This window comes from Molothrus aeneus, chromosome 2 (genome assembly GCF_037042795.1).
Source record: "Molothrus aeneus isolate 106 chromosome 2, BPBGC_Maene_1.0, whole genome shotgun sequence".
Classification (NCBI taxonomy): Eukaryota; Metazoa; Chordata; class Aves; order Passeriformes; family Icteridae; genus Molothrus; species Molothrus aeneus.
This window is the reverse complement of record NC_089647.1, coordinates 4,267,486-4,279,229: the sequence shown is the minus strand read 5'-3', so window position 1 is coordinate 4,279,229 and position 11,744 is coordinate 4,267,486. Positions and strand designations below refer to the sequence as shown.

The window sequence follows — 11,744 nt, the reverse complement described above, 5'->3', positions numbered from 1 at the left end:
AGTAAAGGTAATTAACAATACTTTTGGAACTTTTCATGTGCTCGGTAAGGATTCTGAAGATTTCTTTGAGGGAGCTTCAGAGGGACTCTGGAACAGGATTTTGGTCCAGGAAAAGATCGCGCAACTAAAGCCTAGACACTCTTGTGCGTACAAAGCAACATTTAATCCTCTGAATAACTTCAGCGGAGACACCGTGGCGCTCCCGCTGGAATACACGCAGGCATTGCACTGGAGCAGCGCCGCATTTCCTCCCGCCGCCCGGAAGCGCCTCCTCCCGTGACACCCAGCGCGGCAGCGACACATCCTGCCCGGGGGCAGCCCGGCCCCAGCCCGCTCCGCTCCGATCCGCTCCGATCCGGTCCGACCCGATCCATCCCCTCCCTCCCGCCCGCAGGGTGAGTGCGGGGCTGCGGCAAGGGCAGGGCAAGCAAGGCCAGGGCAAGCAAGGGGAGGGGGAAGGCGGCGGGGCTGCGTGTGCCGGAGCCACCGCGTGTGCCCGGAGCCGCCGTGCCCGCCTGTATTCCCGCTGCTTCCCACGGAGCGAGCCCCTTGTGCTGCTCGGATCGTGTCCCGGGCTGCACCCAAAGCAGCGTGGCCTGAGGGAGGGAGGGAGGGGATCCTGCCCCGTGAGACCCCACCCGGAGAGCTGCACCCGGCTCCGGGGTCCCCAGCACGGGAAGCACCGGGAGCTGTTGGAGCCAGTCCAGAGGATGCCACCAAAATGATCAGAGAGCCGCAGCGCCTCTGCTGTGAGCACACGCTGAAGGCTGGGCTGGTTCAGCAGGCTCTCCAGGGATATTTTTGCAGCCTTTCGATACTTTAATGCTCTAAGAGGGACAGAAAAGAGTTTTTACCAGGGCCTGTAGCAACAGGACGGGGGGAATGGTTTTACATTGTAAGGGGGTAGGTTTAGATTAGATATAAGGGAGGGTTTTTTCTGGTGAGGTTAGTGAGGCCCTGGCAGCTTGCCCAGAGAAGTTGTGGCTGCCCTATCCCTGGATATGTTCAAGGCCAGGTTGAATAAGGCTTTGACCAAATAGATTGTGTGAAAGGTGATCTCTTCCAACCCAAACCAGTCCTGGGTTTGCAGTTGTAATAAATAACCAAACACTACAGAGAAGCACATGGTGTAAATGAAGCAGAGTTCTGTGAACAGTCCATATTTGAATTTAACTTCATTGGATTAATCTGAGCGAGCTGAGAGGTTGAAATGATGCCTTTAGGTCTGGAATTCAAAACCATCAAATCAGGGTTGGTTGCATTTGTGTTCCTGACATTTGGGGAACACCACTTCTAGATCCTAATGCCATCAGCATCTTCAGATCTTGCTGCCAAGCAGGGACTAATTTTCAGTCTTTAATTTTTTAAGCATTCCCTTGCCTCATGTAGTACAGTGGCTTTTTCCAGGTGGGAATGTCCATCCTGCTGGGAAGGTGGTGAGGTGAATTCCCTCCTGCAGGACTGAGGTGAGCACAGGATACTGCTGAGGGACAGGCTGCTGCAGGAACTGCTGATGAAGCATTGCCCAGGAGCTGGGGGACCTGCAGGGTGTCCTGCTGCACAGGAGAACTTCCTGCTGCTTGGAAGTACCACCCACAACTGGAGTTTGGGTTTCAGGATGAGGGATCTGTGCTGGCAGAAGCATCTCAGTACACTGATAGCACTTGCTTTTGGGAGTAAAGGTGCCATTTTTACTCAGCAGTGAAAGCATCAGCATGTTCTTTCTGACTGCTCGTGGGTTGGCTTCTCAGACTCGCTCAGACATGCCCAGAGTCCCTTTGGGTTTGGCTGCCAGGCTCTGCTGCTCCAGGCCTTGGGCTGGCTCATCCTCGGATGCTTAGCTCAGCTCCCCAGGCTGCTGCTGCTGCTCTGGGGGAGGAAATGCTGGAGCAGACTCCAGGCAAGTCTGCCTGCACATGGCTTAGACCTACTGCTAACTCGATTTGTGCCTTAACTTTCCTGAGAACTTGGCAGCTAAACCGTTTGTGAATTGACTCTTTTGTTCTTGCATAATTCTACACAACATACTGGGGAAAAACAAAGTAAATGACTTTCAGCTTTAAAATCAAATATCTGCACTTGTATGAAAGAATTATTTTTATTCTACATAAACCACAAAGTTTGACAGCTTGGCAGAAATCAAAACAGAATCTTGGCATTTTGGTTTTTAAAGTGGTACAATTTTACAAGTTTTAAGCTTGTAGATTTAGTAATTGCATAGCATCAACAGAAATTCATAAATGTTCCCTGTTTTGTAAACTGTTACTGTTGAAGGAACTGTAATAAGAATACAAGTTTCTGATCCTGCCCCCTCTCTCTACCTTGCTCTGCATATTGCCAATCAATCTCTTAAAGATTAGTTGATTTTTTAAAAAATAATTTGCAGCTCTTGCTACATGTCCACTTGCCCACAGGTTCTTTGTGTGGGTGAGTTCCTGCAGTGGTAATGATCCACTGGGTTCCATCACATGTTCTTTAGTACAAACCCAGCCGTGGGTGTGAGCTCCCAGCAGAGCCCTTTGGAATTTGCTGAGGTTTGGGAGAGGGCTGGGAGCAATTAGTGACCCCTGAAGCCACAGGTGTGCCCAATATACTGTGATATCCTCCTGGGTAGGGCAAGAGCTGCTGCCCTGGGCTGTGATCTCTTGAGGTTGTGTTGTAGGCTGATTGTTCTGGTTTTCTCTCCCCCTGGACAGGAAGATGCCCAAGAAAGGAGGGAAGATTGCAGACGTGGCAAAGGAAACACAGGCTCAGTGCAAAAAGCCCAAGTTGGACGCAGCTGCTTCTCCATCAGTCCTGAGTTTTGAGAGCCCAGACAGCCTCTTCAGGAGCCTGATCTCTCCCATTGAGGAAGAGGAGTTTTTCAGGGACTACTGGGAGCAGAAGCCACTGCTTGTTCAGAGGAATGATGAGCTGGTGGCTGCTTACTACCAGTCCCTGTTCCAGCTGTCCCACCTGCAGGAGCTGTGCAGCCAGGGCCTGCACTACGGGCGAGATGTGAATGTCTGCAGGTGTGTCAGTGGGAAAAAAAAGGTTTTAAATAAAGAAGGTAGAGTGAATTACATGCAGCTGAGGAAGGATTTTGACCAGAAGAAGGCAACAATACAGTTTCATCAACCTCAGAGATTTAAGGTGGGATTGTTTCATTGTAAATAATGCAGTTAATGCTTGCTTGATTAATGCAGTGTGGCTTTTGCTGAGTGGCACTAGACATGGCTTCATGTCTGCCCCAGGGGAGGTTGGCATTGATGACCTGCTGAAGTCTTTACATGAATTGTATTAAAACACAGTTTATATTTCTGCACTGCCATCACGTTTCAGTGCTCTGCAATAAGAACAAAGTCTGATTCATGCTATAGTGTTTTTCTGTAATATTAAGTGTGCTTTTTAAATGCATATTTGATGATTAGGCATCTGTGCTTAAATGATCTCTTCTTCCCCACTTTTTCCTTGTCCAAACAGGGATTTTTGTACCACTTCCCCTTAATCAAGGATGAGGTGTGAAACCATGTCAGGTATTTCCAGGACACTCCACCATTCCTGCCAATGGATTAGCATTGAATTGCACCATGGAAGTGACCACCCCATTTTAGCTGAGTGTCCTCAATCTTTGTGCATGGGAAGGAGACAGTGGTGCTGCACTGTTGTAAAGGACTTGGATACTTGTAGGTACTTTGATTTAGGCAGTCCTTTTTTGTCCCAAGGTGTCAGCACAGTCTAAGGCCCAAATAAGGACCCAAATACCCAGCTGGGTCCCACCTGTAATGTCACTGACTGATCTCAGTTATTGGCATCTCCTGATGTTTCCCTGTCACATGTTGGGTATGAATGAGTAAAGTTTGTGCTTGAGCACGAACAATTGGGGTCACTTGTAAAATGTGTCTAACTTTTGTGTTATTCTGTCTTTGATGCAGATGGGATGAGGGTGGTTTATTCTGTTTAGGCTCATTTTTGCCTGATTTTGCAGTCTGAAGTTGGTACAGGGAAGAGAGCAAACATCAGTATTCTGTTGAGACACCAGAGTTTTTGGCTTACCATTACTTTCATGGCAGATCTCCTTTGCTAGTGCAGTTGGGGAGAAGCTGCTTCCCAGGCTGTGTGTTCCTGTGGGGATGTCGCCATTCTTCCCCAGTGATGGGCTGGTGGCAGCCAGGCTTGGCTGAGCTCTTCAGTACTAACAGCAACTTTTTTTTTTTTTTTAAATAGGAGGAGCTGTGGAAGATTCAGGAGAAGCTGGAGTGTTACTTTGGGTCTCTGGTGGGCTCCAATGTTTACATCACTCCCCAGGGGTCTCAGGGCCTTCCCCCTCACTACGATGATGTTGAGGTAGGACAACATCCCCTTGTCTGTGGGACCCTTTTTGGGCTCCTCTGTGTGTGCTTCCACCTCTCCCCCACAATAAACATTCTAGAAAGAGTTCTGGTTTTCCACTGAAAACTTAGGGTAATTATTTGCAAGTGTTTCCTGATATATTTTTGTACTAATAGTAATGCCTAAGTTTAAGTGACTGGAGAGGAACAGGGATTCTGAAATTCAGGATAAAACAGATCACACTTCACAACTCTCTGTTGTCTCTAAATAAAGTACAAGAATTTAGTTAAAATGTAAATTTGTGCATTTAGATATCTACAAGGTGATGTGAAAGGAATTGTATTTGCTGTGCTGTGGAGTAGCTGAGGGCAGAGGAGAGGAAAATCTGTATTTGTCAGAAAAGCAACCTCTGCCAGTATTTCTGTCCCTGGTTCTGGCTTGGTTCCACAGACTTGGCAAGTCAGAGGATAAATTAAAATACCTGGTGAGCTGGGTGTGTGAGGGGCAGCAGGGCTTCCTTAGGCCCCCCAGAAAATTTGGATTCATGGTCCTTTGCAGGTGTTCATCCTCCAGCTGGAAGGAGAGAAGCACTGGAGGCTCTACAAACCAACAGTGCCTTTGGCTCGGGAGTACAACGTTGAGCCAGAAGAGAGGATTGGGAGTCCCACACATGAATTCATATTAAAGGTATTATAATCTAACTGCTTCAGGTGGGCTGGGATGTGGTAGCAAGAAAAGTAATCATGCTTGGTAGGCTCTTAGAAGTAGCTGATGTGACCAAGTTTAAGGACCATAAGGTTAAAATGGAATCAGATTTCATCAGTATTGCTTCATAATCTTTCTCTTTTTGCTGGTGTTTATAGGACAAGCCATGAGTAAACTGATTTTTCCTTTGTGGAGGCAATTTCATGTGCTTTGCACGTCTTTCTTGTCTCAACTTCCCCGATCTCTGTTATTCTCTGTGGAGATATTTAATTTACATAGGTGAGAAGATAGGGAGGAGGAAGGTTCTATTTGTTTTTTTAAGTGTTTTAACTAAAATTTCCAGACTGTTTGACTTTTCTTGTGAAACACTGGCCTTTTCTTTTGATATGATCTGAACAAATTCCCAGGGCACTGAATTACCAGCAGATTAATCTCTGCTGAGTCTTTGTCCCCTTCCTGCAGCTCAGCAGGACTGTGCATGTTCTAGCATGTTAAAAGCTCGTGTTTGCTGACAGGTGTAGAGCAAATATTGACAGTAGGTTGGAAAATTTGAGGTGCTGGACTTCAGGCTTAGAGTGCTTTATGTTCTTAAAGTGTACATTGGAGAATTGCTCAGTGTTGTGATTTTTAAAGAATATATATTGTCAGTGTGTCTGCTCAGAGTTATTTTCTCTGGACTACAGTAAGGTTTGACCAAGTGGCCTAAATGTATGAATTCTCTGTCATTTTCCTGCAGCCAGGTGACTTGCTGTACTTCCCAAGAGGGACTATTCACCAGGCTGACACTCCTCATGGCATCTCCCATTCAACACACGTGACCATCAGCACCTACCAAAACAAGTAATTCCTCTTTATTTCTTCTTTTGTATGGCTTTCCTCTGCCAGGTGATGTTTGTGTATAGTACAGACCTGAAGCTGGTGTTTCAAAGAAATGATGTCCTGTTTCTTAAAAAAATAACCTCGTAATGAGCTCTGCTTGGGTCTTTGCTGTGTTCATCCCATTCAGCCCTTGTGTGGTTTGTTTTCCTGTGGGTACCACAGGGCCAGGGCATGTCAGCTTCCCCCCAGGGATGTGCTGACATGGAATATAGGTAGACACCCCACTATTACATAGGTGCCCTGCTGCTAGGGACAGAATCTAAGTGTTGAAGTAGCAGTAATTGAAGTTTTGGGGTTTGGGAGAAGGAGGGGAGTGAGACCATTGTTATTTGAAGCAGCCTCTTTGCCAGGTTTTCATGCAGCAAGCTTGATTGCTTTTTAATTGCTTTATTTATTATTTAGCAGCTGGAGACTTTAATGTGGAAGATAATGTTGCATCTGCAAACTCACTGTTGTCTTTAAAAAACCCCTCAGCAGTGGCTGAAGTTGCTGTTCATTTCATAATCCAGACAAAGAGCCATGGGTTATTCCTTTTATCAGCTTTCCTCCTGTATTTGATGGTCACCCACACCTCTTTAGACAAATTCTTCCATGCAAATATTCTCTGCTAATCTGTGGTTTTAATTTTCTATCCCATGCATGAGAGTCAGATTTCTTTTGACACAGGTCAGGTCCTTGTCCCCCCCATTGAAACATTGTTATCACACAGGGGAAAATGCTGTTATTGCCACCTTATCAGCTCTCAGGTGCTGGGCTTGGAATTATTGGCCTGATTTAGGAATTGGGAAGGATTTCTGTTAGCTGCAAAACAGGGTAGAACCAGTCTGGGCATATTTTAGGTGAGATGAATCTCTGACCACCAGCTGTGCCACTGTGGAAGCCCAGGGTGTCAGTGCTGCTGGTCACTCTTCCTGTGGCCAGTGTGCACAGCAGGGTTTGTCCAGCTGGATCTCTAGGGATTTATTGGGTGCTGGGAAGCCAAGGATTCAGCTCCTTGTAATGGGATTGCTGGAGATCTGCAGCCTTGTGAGGATCAGTGCAGTTTTTCCATGGCTGCACCAGCCCAGGCCAGTCCAGTGCGTGACTTGTCAGGAGCACATTCCCTGGGGATGTCTGCCATGGCTGAGCAGAGAGCAGCAAAAGCTTCAAAACTGCTCTTCTTCCCAAGTTAAAAAGTGGAATCATCATCCATTAAGGTTATTGGCAGTGAAGTGTAAGAGCCTTCCTCTGCCCTGCTGTCAGCAAGTGTAGGTAAAATAAGCAGCAGTCCTGGTGTTTTGATTTGGCTTGTAGGTGGAAGTATGATGTGGAAACATTTCCTTGGAAAATTGAAGAGAATTTGAAAATAGCTGTGGAGGTGGCACTTGCAGGTATTTTTAGGCACCAAGACAAAAGGGACATCTCTGTGTAAGCAGAGTTTGTCTGGCCCAGATCCCAGCAGGCAGAGAGGTGTGCACGTGTGGGATAAGCAGGGCAGTTTGGAAAAGCAGTGGGTAGCTGCAGACATTTGGAAACTGAGGGCAAGAGAAGCACTAAGAAGTAAATGTCCTATTCCTTTTATTGGCCAGAGTTCTTTCTTCCCACTGGGTGGCAGACAGTGAAACATTTGAGTAGACATGATAAAAAAAACAGGAGACTTTAATAATTGTTTTATATATTAACACTAGTTAGGAACAAAAAGTAGGATATGTGTTTTGTTGCAGTGAACTATTTCAGTAATGTTTTTTCTTCTTCCTGTCCTTCAGCTCATGGGGAGATTTCTTACTGGATGCAATCCCTGGCCTGGTGTTTGATACAGCAAAACAGGACATGGCATTCAGGACAAGCATTCCAAGGCAACTGCTCATGGTTAGTAGGTGGGACTCAGGGAATAATGGTGCATCCAGGTGATCTGTCAGAAAAAGTTCTGTCAGGCCAAGCTTCTCAATCTTTAAGTCAGTAAAGCTGTGAATTGTTCTGGAACTTCCTTACGCTGGTCCTGTCCCGCTGCTTCAGCTTTGATGCGTGAACAGCTCATGGGGAATGTCTAAAAGAAACAAAACTTGGTTTGGGACTGAACAAAGATAAAAGAGGATTGTCCAGATGTTCACTGCTTTGCTGCACTGCTTTAGGCCTGGTCTGTTCACCTTGAATCCTTTGTGGATGTTTAGCAGGTGAACACAGCTGACTGCACCAAAAAGCTGAGCAGCCTTCTGAGAAGGCTTGCAGACAGTCTGGAGAGCTCCAGGGAGCTGAGATCATCCGACATGAAGAAGGATTTCATCACGCACCGCTTGCCGCCGTGCCTGGGATGTGACTCTGATCCTTTGACTCCAGGTAGAGTTGGAACTTCCCAAAGCTGATGTGATGGTGGGGCCTGAGTCTGCCTCTTAAAACTTGTAGCATTTCCTGACAGGCCATTTCCATCACAGTCTAGGCCAGCTTTGTGTGGGGCTTGGCTCTGTGTGTGTTTGCACACCTTTCTTGGTCAATTCCCAGTGTCTGGTAGGAGAGAGATGACCTGTTTCCCTTAGATTGAAATAAAGGTTATCCTAGAATTTAAAAATCTTTCTTATTTCTCCTTCCACCACAAGTTTGAGAACTCATGGCTGTGGAAACACAGGTTAACAAAAAATCTTGCTACGAGAGAATGGGTAGTGCACAGGGGGCTCAATTTGTATCACGTCTGGTCTTCCTCCTTTTCTAAGGGAGAATTTATTCTTCTTAGGTGGGAAATTGCCAAAAATAGATAGCAAAATCAGACTGCAGTTTAGAGACCATGCTATCATCACTGTGGAGCCAGATCAAGAGAATGCTGTAAGTATAAGGAGCCCACCTTGTATGCCTGGGGTGGGGAGTGGGGGGCACGTGAATTGTTGCTCTGTTGTACTAAAAGGGTTGTGCAGTTGTGCCTGGTTGGATCCTGCATCCCATTATTGCTGTTAGGAGATCCTGGGGCTGTTTGCTGAGCACATTCCAGCCTTCTGGAGGGAGGCACAGAATTAGATTGTCTGTGATTCTGAATCACGTGGGGTAGGTCATTACAGCAGCTCAAATGGCCTCTATAGCTCTGGATAATAGATTTTTTTAGAAAAAAATCTTTGTATATAAGAACATGAAGAAGTTATAAAATTAGGGTTCCTGAGGAGAAGGAGGAATTCTCTTGGTTGCATTTAGTCTCCTCTGCTGAGTCATGTTTGTACCTAGTGGGTGACAGTGGTACTTACCAGTTGTTCCACAACATCGATACTGGCATTTTGCATCATTCTGTGTTTACTCTGCTCCTTAACTGTGAGGGTTTATTAGTATGGAAATTATAGAAGTGTTTTTCTGTTATCTTAAAAAAATGGGGGAGGAGAAACACATGCAGAGGATTATCATGTAAGTGGTTTGTTTTTTTGGGTTGTTTGTGTGGTTGGTTATTTTTTGGGGGTTGTTTTTTTGGTTTGTTTTTTTCTTTATGAGTGGAATGTGTCCCTTCAAGAAAAACATACCATAACTTTTTGATTTTTCTCCTCCATTTTATTTGTGTCCATATTGCTCTGAGACTGTGTAGGGTTTGGAAACTTTTTTTTCAATTTTATTGCACAGCCTTGACCAAGCACTGATAATGGGCATGTGATTTTTAAGAGACAAATCAGTCTCAGATTGGAGATTTATTGATGCACACCTGTTCATTAAGACTCTTCAGGAGAGGTGCCTTAAATGGCCTTTTTTTCTACAGAGCATCAGTCCTGTGACTCCAGCTGGGTCAGTTTTAAGGCAGAAGGTTGTAAATAAATTTTCAGAGGTGTTTTGCAGAGTCCCTTCTTGCTGTGGGAGGTGGCTCTTGGGTCATTCAGCTGAGAAGGTGATGAGTTGCTTTCCTTGCTGGAGCAGTGGCCTCTGGAATTAAGGAGCTGGCACTGGAGTGAGGTGAGTGTGAGGATCACCTGTGACCATTTTCTTCCTGCTGTCTTCTAGGATGAAATTCGCAGGGAGATGGTTTATGTGTATCATTCCTTGAAGAACAGGAGAGAAACTCACATGATGGGGACAGAGGATGACACTGCCAGTGAGGACGGCCTGGCACAGGTTTGTTCCTGCAAACACACCCCAAAATTTATCTTGCCACTGTGGGTTTGGCTGTGTTGTTCAGCATCCAGAATTTTTCAGCCCATTCCCAGAGTACCAGGATGAGCTGAAACTGCAACACAGGCAGTGAATAGTAGAATTAAGTACTGTGATCTCATGCTTAATTAAACATTTGAGATGCTAATGGGATATCTTGTGCATGCCCCGTGGCCCAGTTAGCAAAGCTGCTGGAGCAACTAAAAGCTTCTCTTACTTGTGTGTCCTTCAGCAGGTGCTGTTGGAGGCTGCTGCAGCTGTAGCACACATTCCATGGGGATCACTGCACCTCATTTCTGTCACATTAAACCTAAACCTGTGTTAGCTTCTGTATCCACTGGAACACCCTGTGTAGGGCTGCTCGCTTCAGCCTGGGGCAGGGCAGCACTGGGAGTGAAGAACTCGCTCTTCTGAAATGTAATTCAGGTCTGCACAACTCCAGCAAAGAGGCAGGGCAGAGCACAGCCTGGCTTTGGCTTGGCCAGTGCTGCAAGGCTGTTATTTTCATTTTGAGGTAAATCTCACTGCTCCTTTAGAGCTGAGGCTGGACACTGGTACCTGGGCTGCACATAGATATCCCAGGACCTTCCTTCCTGCCCTTAGAAAGAGAGTTTGGGAATGAAGGCCCTCTGTGCTTCTGTGCCCAAAAACTGCATCTGTCAGCTAGAAATAAAGCTCTAAAATTATTGCTAAAATAATGGGCAGGGTTAGCAAGATGGTAAATTTAAATTTTTTTTTTTTCTTCTGTGTGGAAACCACAGGAGGATGTCACATGTGCCATAAACATCCCTACCTTGTAAAATGTGCTACAGCATGGAAGAGTTACCTCTAAGTAAAATAGCTCTGGCTAAAACTCTTACCTTTTGGGGGCTGCTCCCATGCACAGGAGTGTGCGGTGGGAATTGAGCACATTCCTGCTGCTCCCTCCCCCAGCCTCACACACTGGTGTATAATAAAGTCACTGCACTTTGCTGAGGGGTTTTTCTGTCTCTTTTTCCCCAGCAGACTCATGGGCTCCGTTTCCCTCTGTCATACTTGGATGCACTGAAGCAGATCTGGAGCAGCAGCACTGTTACTGTTAAAGAGCTTAACCTTACCTCAGATGCAGAGAAGGAAAACCTTGCCTTGTCACTCTGGACTGAATGTCTGATTGAAGTTCTTTGATGCTTTTGTGAATTAGCTGCTCCTGGCTATTAGGCATCTCTTGAGACCAAGAGATTATTAAATTTGTTTTTTTTTTAATCCATCCAGCCTCTGGTTTGTAGTGCTAACAAAGCATTGCAATATCTTGGCTATTCTCTGGTGCCAAATGTTAGCTGTTATTCCACACTTCTGGGAAAAACAGGTAAGTGAGCCACAGCTCCAGGTGTGTGGCTGGATGAAGGCACTCCTCAGTACCCCCACTGCTGTGGTGTCTCCTTCCCTCTGGAGAGCTGCTGGGATGTGGAGGGCATCTAAAGATATACATGGAACAGCATCCAAAACCTTGGGCATAAAACATTAACTTGTTTTTTTCATTTGTAAAGTTCACCAGCAGGAAAAGCTGTTTGATTGCCCTGACAGAACAAAAGCTTCCTGGTAAAAGCTGCATGTGCTGTTCCCACAGGGAACTTTGCCCAAGAAAACCCCTTTTCCCTCAGATGCTGCCAGCCCTGGAATAAACAAAGAATAATATTTATCCTCTACCTCCCCCAGCACCAATTTCAAGTGAAAGTAACCCAAAAACCTGTAGCTGGAATCTATATCTTCAAGAATATTGA

At 45.9% G+C, this 11,744-nt stretch overlaps 1 protein-coding gene across 2 annotated transcripts; it reads left to right on the top strand.

Annotated features, from left to right (window-relative positions):
* The first annotated feature begins 290 nt into the window (after nt 1-290).
* On the top strand, nt 291-11,230 carry RIOX2 (ribosomal oxygenase 2). Of its 2 annotated transcripts, none has more exons than XM_066571880.1 (10): nt 291-395; nt 2,697-3,132; nt 4,207-4,326; nt 4,870-4,998; nt 5,753-5,856; nt 7,641-7,743; nt 8,046-8,211; nt 8,603-8,691; nt 9,838-9,948; nt 10,990-11,230. In XM_066571880.1, exons 2-10 carry the CDS (start codon nt 2,701-2,703, stop codon nt 11,146-11,148), a joined length of 1,413 nt encoding a protein of 470 aa, XP_066427977.1. In that variant the 5' UTR covers nt 291-395; nt 2,697-2,700; the 3' UTR covers nt 11,149-11,230. The 2 variants fall into 2 exon arrangements, with proteins under 2 accessions (XP_066427977.1, XP_066427976.1); XM_066571879.1 differs by having other exon boundaries at nt 10,987-11,230.
* The last annotated feature ends 514 nt before the right edge of the window (nt 11,231-11,744 follow it).

What these genes read in the sequence shown, in the direction of transcription:
- RIOX2 (XM_066571879.1), top strand. Translation starts at nt 2,701, where the DNA reads ATGCCCAAGAAAGGAGGGAAGATTGCAGACGTGGCAAAGGAAACACAG. An exon ending in CTCACTACGATGATGTTGAG is followed by an intron (nt 4,327 to 4,869) that starts GTAGGACAACAT and finishes GGTCCTTTGCAG; the next exon opens with GTGTTCATCCTCCAGCTGGA. An exon ending in AGCCAGATCAAGAGAATGCT is followed by an intron (nt 8,692 to 9,837) that starts GTAAGTATAAGG and finishes GCTGTCTTCTAG; the next exon opens with GATGAAATTCGCAGGGAGAT.